General features: G+C 46.5%; 4 protein-coding genes and 1 non-coding gene across 7 annotated transcripts; 2 read left to right on the top strand and 3 right to left on the bottom strand.

Annotated features, from left to right (window-relative positions):
* Nucleotides 1–251: 251 nt before the first annotated feature.
* On the bottom strand, nt 252–6,110 carry LOC120443856. The gene is made up of 5 exons (XM_039623218.2): nt 5,398–6,110; nt 3,603–5,318; nt 1,471–3,549; nt 1,203–1,401; nt 252–1,140 (listed from the first exon to the last, which is right to left on the bottom strand). The coding sequence occupies exons 1-5, from the start codon at nt 5,855–5,857 to the stop codon at nt 414–416; spliced, it is 5,181 nt and encodes a 1,726-aa protein (XP_039479152.1). The 5' UTR covers nt 5,858–6,110; the 3' UTR covers nt 252–413.
* Nucleotides 6,111–6,681: 571 nt separating this feature from the next.
* On the top strand, nt 6,682–13,772 carry LOC120450971 (ethanolamine-phosphate cytidylyltransferase). 3 transcript variants are annotated; one of them, XM_039634266.1, is made up of 7 exons: nt 6,682–7,204; nt 10,963–11,213; nt 11,274–11,340; nt 11,532–11,644; nt 12,344–12,507; nt 12,574–12,759; nt 12,821–13,772. In XM_039634266.1, the coding sequence occupies exons 1-7, from the start codon at nt 7,113–7,115 to the stop codon at nt 13,136–13,138; spliced, it is 1,191 nt and encodes a 396-aa protein (XP_039490200.1). In that variant the 5' UTR covers nt 6,682–7,112; the 3' UTR covers nt 13,139–13,772. The 3 variants fall into 3 exon arrangements, with proteins under 3 accessions (XP_039490200.1, XP_039490217.1, XP_039490209.1); XM_039634283.1 differs by having other exon boundaries at nt 6,683–7,204; nt 12,401–12,507; XM_039634275.2 differs by having other exon boundaries at nt 6,684–7,204; nt 12,380–12,507.
* LOC120450989 lies at nt 13,704–14,827 on the bottom strand. Its single transcript, XM_039634296.2, has one exon. It carries the CDS (start codon nt 14,722–14,724, stop codon nt 13,783–13,785), a length of 942 nt encoding a protein of 313 aa, XP_039490230.1. The 5' UTR covers nt 14,725–14,827; the 3' UTR covers nt 13,704–13,782.
* A 5,195-nt stretch (nt 14,828–20,022) lies between these two features.
* On the bottom strand, nt 20,023–22,890 carry LOC120458696 (leucine-rich repeat-containing protein 24). Its single transcript, XM_039646440.1, has 3 exons — nt 22,801–22,890; nt 20,693–22,506; nt 20,023–20,628 (listed from the first exon to the last, which is right to left on the bottom strand). Exons 2-3 carry the CDS (start codon nt 22,350–22,352, stop codon nt 20,342–20,344), a joined length of 1,947 nt encoding a protein of 648 aa, XP_039502374.1. The 5' UTR covers nt 22,353–22,506; nt 22,801–22,890; the 3' UTR covers nt 20,023–20,341.
* Nucleotides 22,891–23,453: 563 nt separating this feature from the next.
* On the top strand, nt 23,454–23,649 carry LOC120444183. Its single transcript, XR_005615649.1, has one exon. It is a non-coding gene; the product is annotated as a U2 spliceosomal RNA (small nuclear RNA).
* The last annotated feature ends 370 nt before the right edge of the window (nt 23,650–24,019 follow it).

Raw genomic sequence — 24,019 nt, 5'->3', positions numbered from 1 at the left:
AGAATATGACACTTTTACTTCTGAAGTCGTAATAGGAAATTAAACAGTTGAATTCATAGGCCTAAAACTACGATAGCTTAGGCTAGTTTTGTTTTTCTCTTAGAAAAAATAAAAAGAACAAAAGAAACAAAAACACTTATTCCAAAATAGCGCATAATAAAGGCTATTCTCCGACTTACTTAAGATTAAAGCGAAATGTTTATATTATTAGATGATGATGATTGTTAGGACTACGGGGTATAACACGCAACTTATTATAGTTTCGTATATTTGAACTATATTTGGGCTGACAGCCAGAAGCACATTTATAGATCGGGTATTCTGGGTGATTTTCAACAAGGGTTGTGGTGAAAAAAAACAAAAACTTTGTTCTCCGACGAGATTCTCCACATGTCAAGTTTCCCGACACAGGTCTACGCCGAGTGGGACTGCTGGACTGCCAATTTAAGCATGTGATTGGCGATACTATCTACAGTTAGGGATTGCGGGGACATCTCGATCACCTGGGACTTGTGGCGGGCATAAAAACGCTGCGCTCCATTGATTTGTGGCGCCAAATAGGTGAGCTGTCTAGGATCAGCGGCACTTATCCAGGCCTCGTCGTTCGATGCAGACTTGACGATCAGGTGATCCCCAGTGTTAACTGCGTCTGTAGTATCGTCAAATTGCGGCGATGGTAAGCGGTGTACCTGCAGCAGGCGGTGCGAGGGGGTGGCATGGGACAGCTCACAGGCGATTACATGCACCTCAGCTGGTTTGTTTGGTTCTTTGAGAAGCTGGTAAAGGACCAGCATGCTGCTTTGGTCCATGTCGAGGCTGGGATAGTGCATAGCTGCCAGGCACCGGCCCAGAGGGCGACCCAAGTCGTAGTTCATCAGAGTGTCCCCGCTGCGGTGATCCCAGACGGTGATAAGCGTCTGTCCGTAGCCGATAAGGCGATCCTCTGAAAGGCACTCAATGTGATGCAGCTCGTGGCGCAACTGCTTAAACTCCCGTATGGAGGCCAGTGTATCCAGTGTGGGCGTCAGTGAATACTTGCAGATGCCCGAACGCGGCTTGCCCATCACCAGTTCCTGCTGCCATGCCATAACAAAGTAACGCGAGTCCGCTATAGTTGTGTATATGACATGCGGCCACTCGCTAAATAACGTAAGTTGTTGGTTTAATCATAGAATTTATGCATGCTTTGTAGTCAACCTCACCAATTTACGGCATCCAAGTGCACGGAGTGCATACGGGGTCGTAATTCCTCCTCGCAGAAGTAGTACACATTCACATGGAGAGAGGTGAGCTTCACCTCCCTCTTGTGATGGTCCAGCGGCCTGCTCCGCATTTCAAGGTACACCGGCGTCGAATTGTGCACGCAAATGCGGCTGCCAAAGGGCGTAAAGATCTCTTTCTCTGTAATGGATAAAACACAGAGGCTAGAAAGTTTCCTAAAATATACGTTTCTTAATGATCATAACCCACCTAAAGTTACGCGCCGCACTCTTCCGAGGTAAACCCATCGCGGGCCAACATCCAGCTCCTGCTCGCCGTCTTTGGGCTCGCGCGGATGTTGTTGAGGCAGCTGCGGAGAGGGCGATTTTCGGACACCATCAAAGGAGGGATTATATCGGGGCTGATGCAGGACGTTGAACACTTTGGAGAACTTCCAGAAGGTAATGCAGTTCTCCTGCAGCACAATGAGCTGTTCCAGCTCGTAGTACATGTAGAGAACCTGACCGTGCTTGGCGGAAAGTGGATTTGCTAGCGTCGAGGATCCCTGACTAAGCCGCAGCAGGCCGCCCGGGGGAGTGGCCAGGACTAGGTCAGCCTGATTGATTTTTCCGGCTTGCTGGCGAGGGCGGTGCAGCTCCGTATTTGGTGGCGGTGTTGTTGGGGATGGCGGGTAAATAAGCACGGGCTGTGCATAAGGCGATTGAGCGACGGACGGGGAACAAACCAGGGTTTTATCTGCAGCTTCTTTGGCAGCGGAGCTGACCAGGTGGCTGTGTGTAGGCGCAAAGGCTTTGGGAACTTCTGGCGCCAAATTAGCGAGCCTCAACACAGTGGCATTAGGAACGGCTGACACCGGTTCAGTCACCGTTTCAATAGTCGGGGGCAGTGACTTGGCTCGTACTCGCCTGGTCCGCTTGGGCAGGCGACTAGCCTTCGTTGCACTTGTCGTGGGATTTGTATTCTCCTTGACACCTTTCGTCTTTCGGGGAGTGTTTGGCGGAGCCAATTGCTGCTGCTGCAAACGATGCTGTTCAGGAAGACTTTTATCTGCCTGATCCGGCCTCTTTAACGCCGCCCGTACAGCCTTGGGCATTTGTACCTTTTTGCTGGTTTGTGCTGCTCCGCCAGCAATCCGTTTCGATCGTCCCTGAGCCATTTCATCCGATAGGGCGTAGCTCTTAAGCAGGCTGACCTTGCGGTTACGAAGTAGCTTCGAATTAAGATGCGTGGTGGAGCGAGTAACCAAATCTCGGACGCGAGCCTCCTTTCCGGGGCTGGCAACTCCCACGGTAGTGCGGCGTCGTTGGGTCGCGGCCACAGGTTTGGTGGCTCCATGGGTTTTCCTATGGTTTGGTCTTTTGGGCGTATCAACTGGTAAGGGGACAGGTGACCGAGAATCCTTAGCAGGGCTGGTTATTGTAAGGCTTTTCTTCGCTGGCTGGGAAATAAGTGATGGACGCGGTGCGCTTACGTCACCAAAACCGCCCGTTGAGTGTAAGCGCGCCGGTGAGATGCGAGACTCCTGCCTGGTAGGCGATGGATTCGGAGGCGAGGCATTGCTTGTAGCCTTGATAATATAAATCGATGGCTTGGTCTCACGCGCCTGGCGCAAACGTTGCTGCATGCTCTCCAACAACTTGGACTGGGCAGGTGCGGCAGCCTCAAAGATCTTTGTAAATGCCGCTTCAACAGACTGAGCACGACCGTTCTCAGACTCCTTGTCTATCTCATGTTTCTTGTAAACGTCTCCAGCTATGACGGATCGAGGACATTGCGTCTCCTGTTCTTTGAGCGATGGACACATCTCTCCATCCTTTGAGGATTTGGAAGTGGCTAGAAGGTTGGTGGTTTTGGGCGACTTCTTCGTTGACCATTCTTCCTTTTCCGCAAAACATGTTTTGTAAAAGTGATTCATCTTGCGTTTATGCTCGGTAGCCAATCGAGGGTCGAAGTGAAGATCTTCATCCCCCACCATCCTTGAAACGGATTCTGATGTCTGAGGTGGGGACGGTTCCTCTTTATCGGTGCTTAGCTCACTACTGGTGGTCAGTGGTATTTTCTTGTCCTTATCCTGTTGCCTATCTCGTTCCCTTTCGCGTCGCTTGCCACGCACATCACTACGCATCCTATCTAGTTGCTGTTGCGGTCTTACCCGCAGCGATCGGCGAGCTACAGTGCTGTTGGCTAGCTCCCTCATGGCGGTAGCCACGGCGTTTGCTGTGGACAGTTCAGTGAGGCCCAGATAATTGCAGAATTCCTGCTGCTCGTAAAACATACTATCATTTGGACAGTTGACGTAAGGTCCCTGGTTAGCTGCCATTTGCACCTCTACAAATAAAATGAATAAATGCAAATAAAATAAAACACAAATAAAGTCTTACCTTGGGGAGCCTGGGGGAGTTCCTGGTAGCGATACATCTGTGGCTGCTGCTTCATCTTTTGCTCCATAAATTGCTGCTGCTGTATTGTTTGCACCTGCTGACGCATAACATCTAAAACCGCGCTGCTTAATTGTTGGTCTTCTGAGGGCCTACGGTCGCTTAGGTTCGGCTGCATAAGATCAGCGACACCTTCCAGAGCAGATGGACGAGGTTGAGCCTGGGAAACGGATGCAACCAACTCCAAATTCGCAGCGGTAGGACGTGCCTTTGGCGTAACCGCGCTAGTCTCCAGGTCCGCTGTTGAGGTTTCCTTAGTAAGGTTCCGAAGCTCATAGTTGTGGGAGTCCGTGTTATTTAAGTCGTCGACCCCTGGCAGCACCACCTCGTCTTCCTCCGGTTGTTGATCCTCTTGTAGTTCTTCCTCGGGAATCAAAGTGGTGACAGAGGCTTTTTCCATACCCACCACCTCGTAGCAATCGTCGTCATCGTCATCTAGCACAATTGTCTCCTCGGTGGGCAGGATGTGCAAATAGCGACGATGCACAGGCCGCTCCGCCGACTGGGAGCTGGCTAGTTCTTGAGTGGATTCGTCTGAGGTTTGCATAATGTCACGGCTGATCTTCTCCATGTTCCGGGCCAGTGTTTCACGGAATTCGGGAAAGTTGTGCTGTTTGAGAGATGCCGTTACAGCCTCGTACTGGTTGAAAGCGGCATCAAAGCTTTCCACATCCTCGACAGCGGCCCACTCCTGCCTGGGTGCCGTTTCCCAATTGGAGACTTTTTCGGCGGGACTCATTTGCGGTTGAGCCTGGCAGATGCTTGCCAGTCTTCGATCCATAGCCTCTCCGTGCAAAGTATTCTTCATCAGCGGCGGATACTTGCGCTTCAGCGGCGCCACTTTGGATGGAGAGCGGGCGCCCGTTAACTCGTCTTCAAAGTCATAGTGGTCGCTGGCGTTGGGCATGGAGGATGAGCTGACTGGGAATTCCGTGGGACTGCTGTGTTCGCGAGGGAATTTTCTTTGCAGATTATTTGGCGGCGGCTCCTGTCCCTGTAATGCAATAACGTCTATAGGCTGGTCTGGTTCTTCCGGGATGACTGCGTCCTCGCATTCTTCATCGTCGTGGTCCTCCAGTTCGTGATCATACACCTGACAAATATCTGGGCGTTCCTCCTCCATCGGAGTGTCGTCTAAGAATGTGGCGTTCTCGTTTTCATCGGGCGCCTCGTCGTCCACAAGTTCCTGATGCACTAATGGCTGTTCTAGCGCTGCATCACTAAGGTACACATTGTTTTCATCCGCCAAACGTGCATCACCCTCACCCATATCTTCCACGACCTCCTCGATGTAGGCAGTCCCATTGAGACACTCATTCGCATCACTTTCCTCGGGCAGCAAGCCCAGCAATGCTCCGGTACCGTTTTCGGCCATCAGGATGGCCCTGGCGAACTCCTGCTCGCATGCCACTCCCTGGGTAGCTACTATGATTTCACAGCAGTGCTCTTCCGCTAAGACGAAAATGTTCTCTCCATCCACGGGCTCATAGATCACACACTGCTCTTCTTCCTCGGCCACCTGATCATGTTCAGCCTCATCACTTTCGTGGGACAGCATGTCGAACTGGTCAACATTGCCATTGGTCAGCAGGACGCCGGGACTGCTGACTACAGTTTGCATAAGTGCAATGTTCGGATCCTGGACAGCTTCGGGCGAGTCTAAAAAACAAGGAAGGTATGTGAGTTTAATATTTGAGAAATGAGTGATTCCTCTATATTTATGGTTAATGGAACAAACCGTTGATCTCGATGACCTCGTGGCTGCTGCACGGTCGTTTCGCCGGCGTGCAGCCGGCCCATTCCGGGGCTTGAGGGGCCTCTTCAGCCACCATCATCTGCCGGCGAAGTCCGAATATTAAGGGTTCAGTCTGGGTGACGAAACTGGAAGACGGGTGCTCCTCCGGCCAGCCCTTGAAGCCACTGCCACTTGAGATAAGGCTGTAGATTTCCAAGTCGTCGGAAATCGCGTGCAGCATGCTGTCCACGGCAGGGTCCAGATCTGCTCCCGTTCCTGAAGATCTGGTGCCGGATGCAGGCAGATCCGTGAGACGCTCCCGATCCTCAGCCACGCCCGATGCGGCGCCTGGAGCTTCGCTAGCCTCCGCATCAACCTCGTCGCCTTCCAGCGGCGAGTAGCGGTTCAGCAGGTGCTCCTCCGCCGTCACGTAGGCCATCAGATTGGCTTCTCTCCTGGACATCGCGTTGGTACGGGGAATGGGATTGGGATTATCTCGCCCTCGTCGATTCGTTTAGCAATTGTGGTAGGATTTCTTGTAAATTTAGCACGTGAAATTTAAAAAATATACTTGATGCTGTCAACAAAACAGTGCCCGAACTGACTGTGGACGATCATGATTACATTATCATGGCTTAGTCGGTTTACTTTGATTGTTATTTTATGTATTTCTGCGTGCTTTGCGTTGTATATTTCTTATTTGATAGGCCTAATATTTTAAGTTGCTTTATCCTGTGTGACCGTGGGAAACACCGTAGTATTATCTCACATCGCACTGGTTAAAATACCATTGAAAATACTATCGGTATTATTTTTACAGTGGGATCAATCTGTGAATATTTTGAATTTCTTATATAAACGTTTTGTTATTATAATATTTTTAAGGTGTCTGAGACTGTAACATTGAACATTGTGAAACAAAAAATTCCATTAAAATATTTTCGAGTTAAGTAAACTACATTTTTTTTTATGGAAGCTTGAGTAGTTTAAGATATATTTTATTGTCCTTAAAATAATTCCAAATTAAGTTGGTGAATGATTAATAAGATCTTTGTAGAGCTAGTACCCTCGTACCCTGTACTTTAATACAGCTTAGTGCTCGCCAAATATGAAGCCCATCCTTTAAGTACTAGAAATTTAGTTTATTCCAAAGTATTTCCAGTATCGGGAGTTATCTCGATCAGCTGTTGCTGTTCACAAAATCCGCGTTAGTTGGTATTCATCGCACTTGGCAGATGGTATATTTGGCCAAACGCCAATGCGTTCACTCTACTCTCACGGTACTCGGAATTGTGAGTAAAGAAATGAAAGAATCTAAAAAAAAAATCCAAGCTAAACACACCGCACTTACGCCCCGAAGAAGTTCCCATGCGCCCGCGCGCTGATAACGCAAGTCTGAGAATCCTATACCGATTCCGCTCCGAGTCAGAATACGATTCCGAGTCCGAGTCCAAAACCGATAACGTAAACGAAAACTGAGTAGCTCGGTCGGAAATGGGAATTGATATATAGCGGGCGTCGCCGCAGCTCAGAACAAATAACACACAGCTCTCGAAGCGTGAACGTCGTTGTCGCCGAGTTTCCGCCTTCAAATCGAAATCGAAATCGAGAACTGAAAACAGAAACATCAAAACTATACGTACTCTCCCCGGCATCTAATGTGCGCCTGTTAGCCGGATTCTAAATTAAAGCGATTGCGAAAATTCAATAAGTCAACGATGGAGGACAAGCGGGCCAATGGCGATACCAGCGCCTGCAATGGGCATTCCGGCAAGAAGCAGAAGGATGTTCGCGTCTGGTGCGATGGATGGTGAGTCATCTACGTTTACGCGCCTCCAGAAATTGGGCGCTCAGCTCCCAAACGGTTCTTAGGGCACCCCATTGCGTCACGCCACTCGTTACTCAGTGCTGGCGGGGAAGTGAGTCAAGGCATACCCATTCCAAGACGGTCTCTTCTTTTCCATGCCACATCACGGCGAACCGAACCTTACCATTTCAATTCCAATTCCTATAGCAATACCCGTAATCAGCCGACGATAAACTAAACCCATTTTCAGGCGTGCTAAGAAGCGTTCAGGGTTCCTCAATTGATTAGCAAATCTTTGTGGAACTGTGCCGTCTCGCACCAATTCCCGCTCCAATAGCCACCCATTGCCGTCGTCCGGCTGAAATGTCTACTCAGGTTCAAGGTCTTTCAGATCCGAAATGTCCATATTCTCCACGCTTGACCGGGCCTTTTGCATTATATTTATACGCTACGCAATCTATTTATAAAGGGGTCCGCTAATTGTACACTTCACAGTGGGTATTCTAAAACTAATCACTATGGAATATGCCCATATCCCATATTAGCTTGCAGATTAGTATACATATATAGATATGTGATAACCGGATTTTTGGTTCATCTAATGCAAGCATTTCAGATCCGTGTATAGATACTATTGACGCACTTTGCCTTTTTGGGCACCTTCAAATTGTTCTATAGGCATTGCGCTCCCCCATATATAATTATTTGATTCCGTGCAATGCATCATTGGGAACCGGTTTATCTTTATCGGTAATGACGCGTTAGACTGCGATATGGATGGATGGCCTACCATAACAAGTTTGTCTGCTCAATTGAGGGACAATAGAGATTTCCTCAATTGTGGCTACCGCCAGACAATTCATTAGTAAAAATAAAAATACACCCATTGTTTATATTCTCTCTCGCTGTTCTTCTTATTTGAATGTATTTATACCCGCCGAATAAACAATGGCCCACGCTTAACAAACATAAATACAGTCATTGTACGATTTTGTGTATACAAGTGCTTATATGCTCTGACTATGAAAAACTTTCCGTCCTCTTTTCTTTCGAAAGGGACTTCAATTTTTCGGATGAGGGCTGCGTTTACGTGGCCATTGTTGACTGTGGTTGCCCGCCGGTTGTCCCAAACATCACGTGATTCTGGCCTGCGCATGCCTCCACCTCGCGGTGCCCCACACCACCAGCATTTGCACCACCCTCATTGCCATTGCCTCGCCATTGACCCACAATGCTGTCGTCATCGTCTGGCGGTCTTTCATGTGCCTAATTTAATTGGCATTTCGCTGGGCTTCTCCTGCCCTGAATAATCGCAAGGGATCGCCTTACTTTTAGGATGTTATTTATATCACATCGGTTCATTCAACATGCTTATATTTCTTGTATTCTCCGAGGGCATGTCTGCTCTTTGAAAGCCCAGAAACATATCTAAGACTTAACAAACCAGCTAAAACTTTGCTAAAAAATCAAATACATATAGCTCCTAATTTATTGCTTTAAACTTTGAGCAATTAGGGCGATCAGTACAAGTACATCATGCTCATTGGCGTTTCCGGGTAATTTTTGGCAATCTATGTTCCGTGATGTCCGTTGTCAATGGGTCTCGGCAACCTGCCACCAGTGCGGCAATCCTCTAGCTGTGGCTGATAAGACTGACCTACGTAGTCGCACTCCAACCAGATTAACACCGCTGAAATTCCACATCAGCTGCTCATGGGCAAAAACAAAAGTATAAACAGCATATTTGCGTGGAATCTGCCCAATAACCCGGCAGATGGGCATGTGGGGCACTTGGACCGAAATATTCTAATCAGCGGAGATTGATCATTGACGCAGGCACAAGTGCTCGGCTTGTCTCCTCCTTTCCACCCAAGTCAATGAACCTCTGCCAGCGGAAAAACAAATGAATGGGAAGCGCTGAGCGCTCGTAATAAGAGAGTCGGGGCCTTAAGGCATTCATATGAGTATACGCTTATAAGGGACTATGGCATACTTTACCCCTGCAAGTCAATCCACTTTACTAGGCTGGGGTCCGGTCGTCAGAGCACAAATTCTACGGAGAATCGCGTGATATTTTTTAATCAGCAAACTGGCGTCGGCGTTGCTGTCGCTTGTGTCGCTGCTTTTAGCTTACTCAATTGATTAAGCGGCCCCTGGGTCTGTTCCACATATAGAGTACAATGCTATATGGGTATAGTATGTTCGGCACAGATTTCTTGGTGCTGCAAAAAAATCTCCGGGAGCAAAGGTTTCGCTTCGATTAATGAATGGCCCACGTTTTTACTAGCTGCTTGGTGGTCATCTCTCTGGACTTGTTACTATCTGGACAAATCAAGAAATCAAGAGACTGGCCTGGCCTGCATAATTCAACATTTATTTTTAGGTGCATAGCAGCGGGAATTTTTGGTTCCGCAACTTGCATTCCTATTCTATGTTCTAAAACTATGTTCTTGGCATTCTTGGGAATTCTCTAATCTTCAATGGAAACGGTACTTAAAATAATTTCCGTCTACCTATTTCAAATGAACTCCCCCACAATCGATTACTGAAGAACCAATGGGTGTGATAATGGTGACGGTATTATTTCTTATCATATACGCAATTTAGTGAAGTGGTTACCTGCTGCATTATATGTTAAAAAATGATTACTTAAAGCCCGTTTGGTGAATCATTTCATAACAAGTCACCAAAAGAGCTGGTTCCAATTAATTTAAGGAAAAAATATTTAAAATAATTCATTTCCGATTTAACTACACATTTCAATAACAATTACAATTCAAATTACTTATGGTTTCAAAATTGCGTTCCGCAGTAAATACCTTCGTAATTGGTGTTAAGTGCAATTTGAGCCACGACTCACGTCCCTCGGATGCTATTATCGCTTTCCCAAGCCAAACAAAAACCAGGCCAGGGCACGTGTGCCTATAGCTATAATGCCTAGAATCGGCGGAGAATGTAAACAACCGAATGGCGCTGAATTTGCGCTGTTTGTGGCCACTGAAAAGCTGACGCAGCAGCGCTCATAATTGCAATTAGAATTGCAAAACAGCAAGCAGCAAACACAGTTTCATTGATATCCCCTGTCTCGGTTGCTTCATCTCTCGGCATATTTGGCGTTCCTACTCTCATGATCGAGTCCAAAGATCAATCTTGACCAATGCTGGGCAAAAGTGGATCACACAAACCGCTTGTGTATGATCACCGGTGGTCAGTCCGTCAGCTACTGGTCATTAAAAGCACTCGGCCAGACATCACTGTTTATGTAAACTATGTAAATGGCTTGCTCAAACCACTTTATTGCTTTGTGGTGGTCTGGGTCATTAGTAGTACTGCTTCGACGGGATTACCTGGCTTCCATCATCAACCAAATGGCCAGGATTGCAGTTGACCGTCAAGATAAATGGACTTTTGTTGGAACTAAGGTTTATTATTTGTACATTCCAAGCAATAATTGTTTTTCTTCTTGGCGAGTCACGTCTTTAAACACGGCTTATCTTGCGAGTTCGAAAAATTGCTAATTTTAGGAAATATATGCCATTTTCTGAGTCATATTGCTATAGGCAAGATCGTTTCCATTAGCTAATCGACAAGGTCGCCGCAATCGGTGCAGTCACAGTTATCTCAGAATATGTTAAACTTCGACGAATGGGAGACAACATTTCCGGTGGCAATTAACGCGGCCATGTTTTGATAAGGGCTTGTTCTCGGCACGCGTTTGTAAACAGATATCTAATAATTATACTTCCTCCCATCCTCAACAGCTATGATATGGTGCACTTCGGGCATGCCAACTCTCTGCGACAAGCCAAAGCTCTTGGCGATAAAGTAATTGTGGGCATTCACACCGACGAGGAGATCACCAAGCACAAGGGACCACCGGTCTTCACCGAGGAGGAGCGCGTCAAGATGGTCAAGGGCATCAAATGGGTGGATGAAGTGGTGCTCGGTGCTCCGTATGTGACCACACTGGAGGTGCTCGACCAGAACAACTGTGATTTCTGTGTGCATGGAGGTGGGTACCAATGAATACAAATATCTGTGGATGTTACCTAATCGAATTGATATTTTGCAGACGACATTACCATGACAGCCGAAGGAGTGGACACATATCATTTGGTCAAGTCAGCTAATCGCTACAAGTGAGTATGAATGATATAATTTTCAGACATTTTTGGCGGTTTATAAAAAATATTTTGAAATTTGAAATCTACATACGACACATACGATTTGTATACGTTGCCGTGACCTTTAATTAACCGCTAGCTGTCTTGTAACGCACGTACTATATTTTCCCAATTACTGACATCAAATTTTCTTATGCAATCCGCAGGGAAGTAAAACGCACAGCTGGAGTTTCGACCACCGACCTTGTGGGCCGCATGTTGCTCCTGACACGCAACCACTTCCGTCAGGGATCCGCCGAATATGACATCGAGAAAGAAGGTAGCTTAAGCTTGTTTCAACGCTTTTCCGGCACATTCAAGTTTCATTTTAATGTTCCTAAATCACAGAGCTCAGAATTTCAGTCTTGTGCGCCAAATTCATTGTTTTTAACCATTACTAACTTTAATTTTAAGACAACTTTCTTTGCACACTTTTATTTTTTGTCTTTCATTTCCTTTTGTTGAACTTGTCTATTGCTCTTGCATGCTGTGCATAAACCAAAGTCGATCAATCAGTTACAAGTATGAACAATATTATACAGATATATTTAGTTTATACATGGGCTACGCACGATTAGTTTATGCATTTTCCTCACTAGATCCCTTTTAACGAGTTCAACTTTTAATTTGCTATAGTTGAACGCAAATAACTCCTTGGTTTATGTTGCTCTCTACAACTTTACTATTTCTCTTCTTTTTATTTCTATGTACGCACTGTTTACCACTAACCAAAATATAATCTAATGTACAATGTACCTATGAAAACTATGCTAAACCTCAATATGCCAAATGTTTTGTGCGTGTGCGCGCCCGCGAAATGAATCCAAATGCCAAACCCAACGACCAACCTGCAATCAAAATATCCAAATCCGAATCCAAATCGAAATCAAATCCTAAACGTAAATTTTCGCTCTCAAATACACTCTTGCTCATTTGTCTGCGTTGCTTTACAATACAATTATCAACAAAACCAAAACAGTGTCAATTCTAAAACGACAAATAAAATCCCATCCAGGTTCTTCGAACATGGGCCAAGATTCGGCAGCCAAAAGTCCATGGACCGGTTGTAGTCAGTTCTTGCCGACTACCCAAAAGATCATACAGTTCAGTGATGGCAAGTCCCCGAATCCCGGCGATAAGATTGTAAGTTTAGCCTTCATTGTGCTATTGCGCTGTATATTTATTATTCATAATGGTCGGTATTTCCAGGTTTATGTGGCTGGCGCCTTCGATCTCTTCCATGTGGGTCACCTGGACTTTCTGGAAAAGGCAAAAAAACTGGGTGACTACCTGATTGTTGGCCTGCACACAGATCCCGTGGTGAACTCTTACAAGGGCAGCAACTATCCCATTATGAATCTGCACGAGCGCGTGCTCAGCGTTTTGGCCTGCAAGGTAAGATTGCAGTTGACACTTTTAAAAGGTTATCTCAATCGATTTTTTCCAATTTCCCCAGTTTGTCAATGAGGTGGTCATTGGAGCTCCCTACTGCGTTACCGAAGAGCTGCTTGAACACTTCAAAATCGATGTCGTCTGCCACGGACGCACACCCATTGCGCTGGAGAATGGCAAGATCGATCCATATGCCGTTCCCAAGACGCGAGCTATCTTTGAGCTGATTGATTCCGGCAACGAGATGACCACGGAGCGTATCGTGGAGCGCATTATTTCGCACCGGCTGGAATATGAGCGCCGCAACCAGGCCAAAGAAAAGAAGGAAATCGAAGCCTTTGAGGCACTTCAACGCCAAAAACAGACCCAAAAGGCCGGCTAGCCGGAACTCAATTCCGACCTCTCACACTAGACGGATGTTTCATATTTTGTAGTTTGTTTTGCTTAGTCTGTCGTCCCCGTTAAGATGGCGCTTTTATTTTGTTGCGTTAAAAGCGATGCGACGCTGCCTGAGGTGCCGTGCGGCCAGTATCTTTTAAAATCCTCGGATGCAGCGTAACGCTCGCTTGTTTTTTAGTACAATTTTTGAATATCTGCACATGCGCCACTTAGAAAGCCTTAATGATATAAGGTTATACACATAATTATATATTTGTAATACCATATATATAGCATATTTAAAATCTAAATTGTATGTATGTAAGCTCAAAATTTGTAAATTCTTTTTCATATGCTGTAAGTGTTGAGGAACAACAAAACTGTACGACTAGCAAAGATAAATTGTGACATGTTATCCAAACGGTTGGCAAGAAAAAATCCTTGTACGAATTGTATATATATATAGCAATGTATCGCAAGTAGGATGTCCGGATCGGAAATAGCTGCTTTTATCAAATGTAATCTCTGATACTTTGCCCTAATTTATTAATGCGTATACTAAGTGCAAGTTCAAGTTTTATGTTTCAATGTTTAATCTTAGTCTTAAATACATGGCCAAAAATATTGCAAATTCCAAATATATTTCAATTATATTCTTGCCTCGCTGATCACTTTCAGTTCGACGGTAAGCAATTGTTGCCACACATCTAAATCCATCAGAGGTCGAAGGTCCTCTAAGCTGATGAGGATCACGTTGCTATCGGTCTTGATGAACTCACTGGAGGATTGGTTCGACGACAATGGCAGCATCGGACGAGCTTTTATCTGCTTTGTGTAGTAACGTGCCGAGTTGGCCGGTTGGACCAGCAGCCGCAGAGTGATGGCCACGCCGTGCAAAGGGGTAGCCACCCAGATGGCCAGGACCTCGTGTTTGACACGCTTCCTCTCCCACAGCACCGAGTGCATGGTGCGGCAGGCGAAGATCATGAGGGCGCTATGCTGCGAGAAGCAGCGGTACTCCAGCGGCAGATGGGTGTTTCGGTGGCATTTCAGGGGGTTGAGGCCAATGCGCCGATAGCAATAGACCCCCAACAGAGAATTGACATCTCTTTCCAGACTGCTGACATGACATGTTAGGGATACTCGCTTGCCCATTTCCAGCTCTAAGAACGGAATCCCCATTCCCGGCAGATGGTCACTTAAATAGTGACCTAGTACAGCGGTGGGCTCAACCGAGCATAGGCATCCGTGACATGGGCATGCCACCAGGCGCAGTCGGGTCCACGGCGAGTCGCTGGAGGCGTTCACAGGGAGCGGGTTTTTCCTGCTGCTGGGCGGCTGCTTGGTAAGCGAATCAAAGTTCTGCAGCTGCAGTTGGAGCAGCTGATCTTCGGGAGGTGGGACAGCCATCGACACAGGCAGTCTGTAGTTCGAAAAGTGTTTCGTGTACAGCAAATTTTGCATTTCGTGCAGGCGCTGCTTTCGCCTCTCCTGACGCTTCCGATTCCGGCTCAATACATGGATGGAAGCAGATAGATCCTTGGCGGAATCTATAGCCTGCTTGGCACGGGAGGTGGATGGCGCACTCATCGTGGTGCACAGATTAAGAAATCAGGATTCGGTAAAACTACATAATTTTGACACGAGATCAACAAATTGTGAAATTTGTATTGACAAGTAGGGCAATTTTTCAATAGTCTAATATTTATTATTCAGTTGGGCGGAAGTCCCGGCGGTACTTATACTTTGTAAATTATATGTTATTTATTTAACTATCATTAATATTTTTTTACATCTGATATATTCAAAATTTAACAATTTAACAATTTAAAAAAAAAAGGTATTTATGCATAACTCCTTTAAAATTGTCCGTTACAAAATGAAGAGAGTTCCTTTTATTTGCTCCGCAGACTACCCCTAAAAGCAGGCTATTCTTACTGAATATCTGTTGCGTTGAGTCATTTTTCAAGTGCGCACACTTAGAATTCCCAACTAGTTCTGGCCGTTTGCTCATGGAGACCCTGCTCGTTTCCCACGCACGGCTTTGAGGCTAAGATCAAAGTGTAGCTTAACATCTGATAGTTCCTCCATTGGACCATTTTTATACCCGTTACTCGTAGAGTAAAAGGGTATACTAGATTCGTTGAAAAGTATGTAACAGGCAGAAGGAAGCGTTTCCGACCATATAAAGTATATATATTCTTGATCAGGATCAGTAGCCGAGTCGATCTGGACATGTCCGTCTGTCCGTCCGTCTGTCTGTCCGTCTGTCCGTCTGTCCGTATGAACGTCGAGATCTCAGGAACTACAAAAGCTAGAAAGTTGAGATTGAGTATACAGACTCCAGGGACATAGACGCAGCGCAAGTTTGTCGATTTAGGTTGCCACGCCCACTCTAACGCCCACAAACCGCCCAAAACTGCCACGCCCACATTTTTGAAAAATGTTTTAATATTTTTTCATTTTTGTATTGGTCTTGTAAATTTCTATCGATTTGCCAAAAAACTTTTGGCCACGCCCACTCTAACGCCCACAAACCGCCAAAAACTGTCCTTCGCTCTTACACTAGCTGAGTAACGGGTATCAGATAGTCGGGGAACTCGACTATAGCGTTCTCTCTTGTTCAACTTTTATTCTTGTTTTAATTTGCTTATTACTGTTTCAACTTTATTTTTTAATATTTATTTTATTGGTATTTTATTCATATATTCTCATTTTTAAGTATTTTTATTGTTTAATTGGAGGGAGCTCCACTTGACAGTGTGAACTGCCTGATCCCGGATACATGCTCCACACAAATGTCCCGGGACCACCTGATGGTGTCGGCCACCATCAGTCTGCGCATCAGGCCAGCATAAAACTTGGAGACAACCAAAGTCTTGAGGACCCTTTCGTTCCTAGGGTCCCACGAGCCTAAGGCTCCGACATTTAATGCCTCCAGTTTTACCTGGTATCCCAAGGCGCGCAGGGCTTCAGCTAGGGGGCGGTATTTTTCTTCCTTCTCGCCCCTCGCGGTATCAAACTCTTCAGCCCCGTTCTCGAACGGAACATACTAAGTTCGTCGCGCCATTCCAGGTCCGGCCTGAGGGCCGCCATGTCCTCGGCGACCCCTTCCACGCGGCAGTTCACCCTGGGGCTCCCCTAGCCGTGAACCAGCCTTGGCGAGGCGTTCCATTACCGCGTTGTGCCTCTGCTGCATTGCGTTTGAGTGGTGCATGCAGTGGCACAACACGTGTGGAATGCTCTCCAGACTCCTGTTAACTCTCTCTCTCCTGATATCCATAGACCCGGCAGCGCTTGTCGCCGCTGCCCCATCGAATCGCTCCGGACTGGGAGGACTCCCAGTCGGGCTCTGTGGTAAAGCTACCGTTGCGTATAAATGCGTTACTGACTGGGGTTAGCCACTGGTCGGTTTCTTTGGCCTCTGCACTCAACCAGTAGCTCATCTCCTCTCCAGGCCCAACGCACTGCCAGATGCACAGCTTGCCTTTTGGTGGCCATCCTCACCCTCCACCAGAATCCGGGGTCGCCAAAGCTGGCTGTCTCCCCGGATAGAGTGGAGCCTGAGAGAAACAGGGCCATCTCGTAGACGGATGGCTCCCGGTTTATTTTTCGTTTCACCGATTCTCTCAGGCCCTCTCTTGCAATCCGGGAGACGGCCTCCCCAGGGCAGGACATCATGCGGTGAGCCTGGGAGATGGCCGATATACTGGCCAAGATAGATGAAGGTAGTATACCCGCTCCACCTTTTCTCAGCGGGGTGAATACTACCTCCGCGCTCGCTCTCTGCGCCAGATACAGCCATTTTTTCACGTATTTCTTTACGGCTGTATCAAGATGACGCAGCGGGGCCCGCAATGTGTCACCACTTCGTAGCGTGAAGTCAAGCTTCGGTGCCACGAAGGTGCGGGCCGCGTCGATCTTTTGCCACGGGGCGAGCAGCGAGCCATCTATCTTGGCGATGTCCCCGACTATCGCTTCCATCGCTGCCCTGGGTGTTTGGTCCACGTCTAGACCCCTCTGTCATGGCCGGTATTGGCGTGCCATGGACGAGGAAGCCGGTCTGCACTGCCCTCCGCAAGGATTTCTTCTCCGTGAGGTGCAGGGTCGCGCACTTCCCGAAATTGATGTGCAGACCGGCTTATATTGCGGCGTTGTCCGCAGCACGCAGCAAGGACCTCATCTCCTCTGGGGAGCTCGGCATTAGCACCAAGTCATCGGCGTACGCCAGCGTGCTAATGCGGCTCCCGTAGAGCAGGTACCCCGCATTGACGGTTTTGATTTTGCGAAGTACCCGGTCTATTGCCATGTTGAAGAGGATTGGGCTGGCTGGGCAGCCCTGTCTGACCCCGCTTCGATCGGGATCTCTTCCGACATTCTATCAATGGTTTTAGCGGTGGTCGCGGCGCCGGCGGCCAGCTGGTGGATTATGGTCCGGATCCTCGAAGGGATCCCCATACCGCGTCCATGATGGTGGCATGCGGAATCGACCCGAACGCGTTGGACAGGTCCAGCCAGCCCATGACGAGTTCCTTGCCTTGACGTCTGCTTTCCTCCAGCACTTGGCCAAGAAAAAAATTGTGTTCATGGCAGCCTTCGTGCTGGAGGAAGCCTTTTTGCTCCTCACTGAGCCTTCCTCCGTTTGTGAGGAACGCCGTCAGCCTGTCCGCCATGACGGCCGCGAACAGTTTGGGGATGGTCAGGTCAGTTCTGTCCCCTTTCTTGTGGATTAAGACCGTTCTGGACTTTTTCCACAGATCGGGGACATGACCTGTCCTCAGGCAGGCGTTAAATTGCAGGTTATGCTGGGCTATTGACAGGGGAGGTTTGGGTGGCTATTGAACGGTTTAACAGTGGCCGTGACTTTCCCGGCCTGCCCGCTGTGGCGGTGCTGCTGAGTCTTTCGGGGGTCCTTCTGCTTGAACCAGATGGGGCCGAGACTCCCAGACCGGTGAGGGAGGGGTCGCCATCCTGGTGGTGATCGGCGAACGGGCCGGCTCGGACGAGTTCGTCGAACGGGCCGGTACAGACGAGGTCGACGGCTGGTTGCCGCTTCTCAGGAGCCGTCTCGTCACACCCGTTATTTGACCCGGGGCAGGGGGAACGTTGCGGGCAAGCGGCCGTTGCGGGGCTGGTGATGGTGTCCTTGTTGTACAGCAGGGTTCGGGGCTGTGGATGCCTCCACGAGCATCCCGTGGGCGTCTATGGTGGTTCGGTCTCGCTTGATCTTAGCCATAAGGCCGAGGAGCGGTCTACACTTTGATCTTAGCCATACGGCCGAGAAGCGATGATCTTAGCCATTAGGCCGAGGAGCGATGATCTTAGCCATAAGGACGAGAAGCGATGATCTTAGCCATAAGGCTGAGAAGCGATCTACACTTTGATTTTAGCCATACGGCCGAGAAGCGATGATCTTAGCCATTAGGCCGAGGAGCGATGATCTTAGCCATAAGGACGAGAAGCGATGATCTTAGCCATTAGGCCGAGGAGCGATGATCTTAGCCATACGGCCGAGAAGCGATGATCTTAGCCATTAGGCCGAGGAGCGATGATCTTAGCCATACGGCCGAGAAGCGATGATCTTAGCCATTAGGCCGAGGAGCGATGATCTTAGCCATTAGGCCGAGGAGCGATGATCTTAGCCATTAGGCCGAGGAGCGATGATCTTAGCCATACGGCCGAGAAGCGATGATCTTAGCCATTAGGCCGAGGAGCGATGATCTTAGCCATTAGGCCGAGGAGCGATGATCTTAGCCATACGGCCGAGAAGCGATGATCTTAGCCATAAGGCTGAGAAGCGATCTACACTTTGATTTTAGCCATACGACCGAGAAGCGATGATCTTAGCCATTAGGCCGAGGAGCGATGATCTTAGCCATAAGGACGAGAAGCGATGATCTTAGCCATACGGCCGAGAAGCGATGATCTTAGCCATTAGGCCGAGGAGCGATGATCTTAGCCATACGGCCGAGAAGCGATGATCTTAGCCATTAGGCCGAGGAGCGATGATCTTAGCCATTAGGCCGAGGAGCGATGATCTTAGCCATACGGCCGAGAAGCGATGATCTTAGCCATTAGGCCGAGGAGCGATGATCTTAGCCATACGGCCGAGAAGCGATGATCTTAGCCATTAGGCCGAGGAGCGATGATCTTAGCCATTAGGCCGAGGAGCGATGATCTTAGCCATTAGGCCGAGGAGCGATGATCTTAGCCATTAGGCCGAGGAGCGATGATCTTAGCCATACGGCCGAGAAGCGATGATCTTAGCCATTAGGCCGAGGAGCGATGATCTTAGCCATTAGGCCGAGGAGCGATGATCTTAGCCATACGGCCGAGAAGCGATGATCTTAGCCATAAGGCTGAGAAGCGATCTACACTTTGATTTTAGCCATACGGCCGAGAAGCGATGATCTTAGCCATTAGGCCGAGGAGCGATGATCTTAGCCATAAGGACGAGAAGCGATGATCTTAGCCATACGGCCGGGAAGCGATGATCTTAGCCATTAGACCGAGGAGCGATGATCTTAGCCATAAGGACGAGAAGCGATGATCTTAGCCATAAGGCTGAGAAGCGATCAACACTTTGATCTTAGCCATACTCCCGAGAGGCGATAACTTGAAACGAAAACGGGCAGGGTCTCCATGAGCAAACGACCAGAACTAATTGGGAATTATAGACATATGTACGGGAATGAGTCTGGGGTAGGTCAGGAATGGTGGAAAGTAGGGCCAGGTAAAGAAACTTACTACAATTGTCCTTTAGAATCACATAACGAAGGAAGATTTCCTAAAACGGAAACCAAAAATCTAGCAAAAATATCCCTTGAATATACTATTTCATCAATATGATAATAAAAATGCGTCTCCTTTTTCATTTAAAGGCATCACTTAAAACTTTTTTATTACATTCCTTTCACCTAAAGTGCGTGGGTTAAAACACTTAGAACTGTGTAAATAAATATTCTTATGTTAGTACCCTTTTAAAATACATAATTTACTATCAGAAATAAGGCGAGGTACATTTCTTCTTGATTAGGACTCAAGGAAGGTTATTCTCTTATGTCCTCTTTTCTCCTGGATGTCCAAGAGAGGTAGGGCTAGATAAGATTCAAAATCCAGGGACATACTAAAATTTCAATGGCTGGGGGTTACGGTGGCTTTGCAACAGTAAAAGGTGGGAAATGCCATATTATAAAAGGTAAATATATTATGATGAGGTATTATCACCACTAATGGGGCTATTACTGCTGTTATTCTTTATTCTAACGCTGCCGTACTTTTCCTTTAGGTACTTTTGCACATTCGTATTGTACTTGCTTCGGGGGTTAACTTCTCCTTTTTTAGATGGTGGACCGAAAGGTTCATTAATCATTTTTAAGGCAGTGGGTTCAGTGGAAGGCAACAGATCCGGTTGGAGTTCTTCGATTTGTCCCTTCTGTTTTGAGCGGCCTGTTGATTGCGAGGAACTCAGCCGGGAATCCTTATCGAGCTCATCTAAGTGGTGGAAAAACAAAAATGAGTTCAAATTCAAACACATTGGTATTTTGCATTCTATTGCCTTTCTGTTTAGGCGCTCCTTTTTCCTGGACTCCCGCAATATGAGAATAGAGCTCCCGATTCCGCGATGAAGTGGACTCCGTCTGATTGTCAAGATTTTCAATATAACTATTGCTTTTTAACCTTACGTCTTCATAATTTCTCGTGCCTGGGTAAATTTCGCCATTCGGACTGGATGCTATAATAAAATTGTAGTTACTTGATGGTCCACCAGTAGCACTTAATGGATCCAGCGCGATCTTGCTTTCCCGTAAAACTCCAGAACTAAGGGCGCTGATGGCGGTAGCATCTTCACTACCGGGTGACTGCACGGGAAAACTAGTGGGTTGCAAATAAGTGTGCTGGCCGGGATGAAACTGCTTGAATCTCTTGAAAATCAGGCAAGTGACCAACGAAAAGAGGATCGACATGCTGAGAAAACCCACGGCTATAAGGCATACTATCGCAAAGAAGTTGCTGTCGAGCAGGGAAATGTGTTTCAGGTCCTTTTGGACGACCACACTTATGTGAACCGAGTCCCTGCCACCGGGATTCTCCGCCAGACAGGTATAGACGCCCTCATCGCTCTTCCTGGCATTAACTATCGTAAGACGTGACACAAAAACATCATGTCCGAATTTCCGAACCTTTGGTTCATCCTCCCGCAACAGTTCTATGTAAACACGCTGCTTTTGCAGACTTTTCACCGGCTTGGAGCGGGTCTCGTATACTTCATTGCTGTAGTCCCAGGCAATAACCGTATTAGGAGATCCGTGGACGCGACATATAAGCGTTACGTTCTCCTTGGAAGAGTTGATGGAAGTACTGAGCGTCGGATAGACTATTTTCGGCTTGCAGGCAAACGCCTCCGGCTGATCCTCGATCCACAGACGACCACGTAGCTGCAAAGGATAATGGCAGGATGTGGGCGGGGTGTATAGGTTCATACCTATAACGAAGTCACGAAACATCTGAAGATCGCAGGTACAGTTCCAGGGATTCTCGACTAGCGATAATGCTGTAAGCTTGTTCAAGTCCTGGAAACTCTCCACTCTCAGTTTGGTCAGCTCATTGTTGTCCAGATAGATCTGCGAGAGAAGTGGTACTCCCACAAAAGCCTGGGCATCTATGCTAACCAAGCGATTGCGCTTTATTTCGATCTTGTGCAAATACTTGAGATTGCGGAAGACTCCATTGCGAAGTGCTTGCAACAGGTTGCCATTCAGCAATATAGCCCGTACTTTCGAAAGACAGTCGAACACATTGGGTAGCAAGTCTAGAAGTAGATTGTTGGACAAGTCGAGCTCTATTAGGATCTGCAGTTGGGTGAAACTCCGCTGGTTGATGTGTTTGAGGGTGCCATTTCGTATGAGTAGCTTCTGGAGATTTTGCAAGTTTGTGGTCAGGAAAGCGTTCTCCTCCAGGTAGAATATATGGTTGTGTGACAAATCCAGCACTTGAACCTCCGGACTGAGGTACTCTGGCACTCCACTTAGGCTCAAATTGCGGCAGTCGGCAGTCTTTTTGCCAGAGTTCCATTTGCAGTGACAGTTTCCACAGTCCATTAGCCAATCGGCAGTGACACTTTGGAGTATGAGTGCCAAACAGTATATCTTAAGTAGGAATACCGACAGGTGTTTACAGGAAGTACTACATGGATCGAAGCTAAGCTTGATGGCCATTGAGATTTTTCTAAGGAACGGAACGTCTAGCACATCCCAGTTAGTCTGGGTTATTGTTTGTTGCACATTTAAATGGTTGGGTTTAATTATCCCTCATGTCCAGTGTCCGTAGTCATTAAATCTTCCGTCTTGCATTACAATTCTAAAATCCATCCTGGAAAGTACAAAGAAAAAGATGTGTATCGGTTTACTTTAATTAAATGTACGGGCTTAAGCTTATTCAGCCTATAACTTATACACGGGACTGTCATTTTCACAAAAAAGCACTTTAAACTTATCTTGATGATATATTGGCTGACAAGGAGTTCCCATTACCTGACCCAAGGGAACTGACTCTTCAAGGCCACTTTTCCCATTTTCCCTTTAACAGTATCGCATGAACATGAAAAATCGCGTGAAAAGCTGGCTGACACTGGCCGTGGAAAAATGCTGCACTTTGTTGGCTTACCAGATATAGAAAAACAATATAAATTTATTATCCCGCCACGCCTTAAGCTCGCTTCGAAAATGTTCTTCCAGGTGCCTCGGCGTATATCCATCAACTGTTTTTCTATTTTGGTACTGCCCCACTGACCAGCGTGTTAACAGTATTTCGGCGCATGTCAAGTAGATTTTGGACTTTTTCCTCTTTTTATGTAAATTAACATTGGGATTTTGTCGTTTTCAATAATTTTTGTAAATAATATGTTATTTATTTAACTATCAGCAGCTTAAATTAAATTTTTTTTACATCTGATATATTCAAAATTGACATTCTTACATTAAAAATAACGATTAAAAAAAGCCACGGCTTCCATATTTTATGCCGGTTTTGAATGCCGTGTACGTTATTTATATTTCTTAATATAAGGCACAAGTCTTTCCGTTTCAAAATAATAACGTATACATATGACTACAGTTTTTATGTAAGTTAAAAAACAAAAAAAGTATTTAACTAAATTTTCCGTTACAAAATGAAGAGAGTTCCTTTTATTTGCTCCGCAAACTACCCCTAAAAGCAGGCTATTATTACTGAGTTATTTTTCGAGTGCGCGTACTTATAATTCCCAACTATTTCTGGTCGTTTGCTCATGGAGACCCTGCTTGTTTTCGTTTAAAGTTATCGCTTCTCGGCCTTATGGCTAAGATCAAAGTGTAGTATCTGTTCTTATCAGCTTAACATCTGATAGTTCCTCCATTGGAGGACAACAAATGTTAAACTGATTTTTGGAATCAGACGGAGTGCTAGGAGCTTGCTCCACCTCTGTCGCGGGTTGGCCCGGTATTGCAGTACCGCCGGGATTTCGGCCCAACTGAATAATAAATATAAAAGAAAATTTAAATAGATAAAACTGATTAAGTTCCAAAATCAGTTGGTTAAAAAAAAACTAAATTTAAAGTCAAACTGTGTTTTCAAAAAAACATATTTTTTTCACATTTTTTGCAATTTTTGATGATGGTTTCGGATTTTTGCCGAAAATCGATTTTCTGTGTTTTTGCGATTATAAATATCAGTATTTTGATCAGAACATTCAAAATATAGCTCCAAATATGGAATGTCATACCTCGTTGAGTTCGTAATTAAATTTCCAATCGAACTGTGTTTTCAAAAAAACATTATATTTTTTTCACATTTTTTGCAATTTTTGATGATGATTTTGAATTTTTGCCGAAAATCGATTTTCTGT

The sequence above is a fragment of the Drosophila santomea genome, chromosome 2L, assembly GCF_016746245.2.
Source record: "Drosophila santomea strain STO CAGO 1482 chromosome 2L, Prin_Dsan_1.1, whole genome shotgun sequence".
Classification (NCBI taxonomy): Eukaryota; Metazoa; Arthropoda; class Insecta; order Diptera; family Drosophilidae; genus Drosophila; species Drosophila santomea.
Note: the sequence above shows the minus strand (reverse complement) of the source record. Positions and strands in the feature narration are given on the sequence as shown.

Bases quoted from the DNA above. Each gene is read 5' to 3' on its own strand.
- LOC120450989 (XM_039634296.2), bottom strand. From the start codon at position 14,724: ATGAGTGCGCCATCCACCTCCCGTGCCAAGCAGGCTATAGATTCCGCC.
- LOC120443856 (XM_039623218.2), bottom strand. From the start codon at position 5,857: ATGTCCAGGAGAGAAGCCAATCTGATGGCCTACGTGACGGCGGAGGAG. The intron at 5,319-5,397 runs GTTTGTTCCATT...CTTGTTTTTTAG, and splicing joins CGAGGTCATCGAGATCAACG to ACTCGCCCGAAGCTGTCCAG. The intron at 3,550-3,602 runs GTAAGACTTTAT...TTTTATTTGTAG, and splicing joins ACTCCCCCAGGCTCCCCAAG to AGGTGCAAATGGCAGCTAAC.
- LOC120450971 (XM_039634266.1), top strand. From the start codon at position 7,113: ATGGAGGACAAGCGGGCCAATGGCGATACCAGCGCCTGCAATGGGCAT. The intron at 7,205-10,962 runs GTGAGTCATCTA...CATCCTCAACAG, and splicing joins CGCGTCTGGTGCGATGGATG to CTATGATATGGTGCACTTCG. The intron at 11,341-11,531 runs GTGAGTATGAAT...TGCAATCCGCAG, and splicing joins AAGTCAGCTAATCGCTACAA to GGAAGTAAAACGCACAGCTG.
- LOC120458696 (XM_039646440.1), bottom strand. From the start codon at position 22,352: ATGGCCATCAAGCTTAGCTTCGATCCATGTAGTACTTCCTGTAAACAC. The intron at 20,629-20,692 runs GCAATAGAATGC...TCCACCACTTAG, and splicing joins AGGAGCGCCTAAACAGAAAG to ATGAGCTCGATAAGGATTCC.